At 55.9% G+C, this 1,854-nt stretch overlaps 1 protein-coding gene across 1 annotated transcript in view; it reads left to right on the forward strand.

Annotated features, from left to right (window-relative positions):
* lrsam1 (leucine rich repeat and sterile alpha motif containing 1) overlaps positions 1 to 1,854 on the forward strand; it is a 17,875-nt gene that overhangs the window by 9,566 nt on the left and 6,455 nt on the right. The window contains exons 4-10 of the mRNA XM_017307752.1: positions 3 to 126; positions 200 to 321; positions 399 to 489; positions 569 to 678; positions 762 to 791; positions 974 to 1,096; positions 1,430 to 1,570. Of these exons, the coding sequence (XP_017163241.1) occupies positions 3 to 126; positions 200 to 321; positions 399 to 489; positions 569 to 678; positions 762 to 791; positions 974 to 1,096; positions 1,430 to 1,570 (741 nt within the window). The remainder of the gene's footprint in view (positions 1 to 2; positions 127 to 199; positions 322 to 398; positions 490 to 568; positions 679 to 761; positions 792 to 973; positions 1,097 to 1,429; positions 1,571 to 1,854) is intronic.

A 1,854-nucleotide genomic window follows, 5' to 3' on the forward strand; every position in this document is an offset into this window, starting at 1 on the left:
CCTCCTCCTCCTCCTCCTCCTCTCCATCTTCCTCCCTGCAGATCCTGAACGTGGAGAAGAACCGTCTGAAGCTCCTGCCGGAGTCCGTCTGCAGGCTGCCGCTGCTGCAGACGCTCAACCTGAAGGGTGAGGCGTTTCCTCTCAGAAACCCAGAGACTCCGACGGTCATTGAACGCATCGCCGCTGTGTGTCCCGACAGGAAACTGCCTGGCGGAGCTGCCGGCGGCCGTCGGCTCCCTCAGCTCCCTGCGAACCCTGGACATCAGCGACAACGACGTCCAGCAGCTGCCCACACATCTGGCCCACATCCGCACCTTAGAGGTGAGGCGGCAGCTGCTGCAGCAGCAGGTGCTGCAGCGCGCCCCGGCAGCTCTTATTCAGTGTGTGTGTGTGTGCAGAGCTTCACTCTGGATGCTGCTAGCATGACCTACCCACCTGCGTCCGTCTGCTCAGAGGGAACGGAGAGCATCCAGCGCTTCCTCTGTGGCGGTAGGACCAGAGCGGCGGCTAACGGGATGCTACATGCTAATGCTACATGCTAAATGGAGGTCCGTGGTGTCCTCCTCAGAGCTGGGCCAGGAGTACTGCGCTCCGTCTCAGTACCTGCTGCCGGTTCTGGAGAGCGACTGCAGCGAACCCGGTTCTGACTGTCTGGACGGGCTGGAGGAGGCCTGGCAGGTCGGTCCCTCGGCCAGAACCGGCTCCAGTTCCTCGGCTCCGCTAACCGCCGCTCCGCTAACCGGCGTGTGTTTTTTTTGCAGAGCAAATTCAGCGACTACGAGAGGAGGAAGGTAGGTGATGTCATCACCGCTGCGCCGCGGTGGCGTCTGAAGCTAACGCTAACTCAGGCTAACGTCTGAGGCTAACGTTAACTCAGGCTAACGTCTGANGTTAACTCAGGCTAACGTCTGAGGCTAACGTTAACTCAGGCTAACGTTAACTCAGGCTAACGTCTGAAGTTTGTTTCCTTCAGGAGCAAAAGCTGCAGGAGAAGCTGGCGTTTGAGCGCCACCTGGAGGAGAAACACAGGGAGCACACCCAGCTGCTCCTCATGAACCATTCACACAAGGAGAACATGCTGAACTCGGTCCGGCAGGTGAGAGAGGAGACGACTGGTTCTGGTTCTGGTTCTGGTTCTGGACAGACATTAACGGGTTTCTGATTAATTAGATCAGTTAAACATAAAGTTCTTCATCTGAAGCAGATTTATTCAAGACGCTTCGTGGGAAAATGTTTAAAGTTCTTCAGAGTTATTAAATTAGTGGAAAGTTTGGTGGAAGGAAAAAGTTTTGTAGGAAAACGGAAGAAGCAGATGAACAGATCATATTCATAAAGTTTGGATCATTTGGAGTAGGTGGTCTGAACCAGAACCAGAAACCCAAACACTGATCCTGATCCGGTTCCTGATCCGGTTCCTGATCCCGACCAGGACCAGGAGCGCGTGGAGCTCGGCTTCAGCCAGCAGCAGAGAGCTCAGGAGGCCGAGAGGCAGCAGGTTCTGGAGCGGGTCCGACAGGCCGAGGACAACATCAGCAGCCGCGTCAGCAGCCTGCTGATGGACAACAGCAGGTAGGAGCCGCTAGCAGCTAACCGCTGGCAGATAACCGCTAGGGGATAACCATTAGCAGCTAACCACTAGCGGCTAGCAGCTAAGCAGCTAAACACTAGCGGCTAGCAGCTAACCGCTAGTGGCTTACCACTAGCAGCTAACTGCTAGCGGCTAACCACTAGCAGCTAACTGCAAGCAGGTAACCTCTAGCAGCTAACCACTAGCGGCTAGCAGCTAACCGCTAGGGGCTTACCATTAGCAGCTAACCACTAGCGGCTAGCAGCTAACTGCTAGGGGCTTACCGC

This window comes from Poecilia reticulata, linkage group LG12 (genome assembly GCF_000633615.1).
Source record: "Poecilia reticulata strain Guanapo linkage group LG12, Guppy_female_1.0+MT, whole genome shotgun sequence".
In the NCBI taxonomy this organism is placed as follows: domain Eukaryota; kingdom Metazoa; phylum Chordata; class Actinopteri; order Cyprinodontiformes; family Poeciliidae; genus Poecilia; species Poecilia reticulata.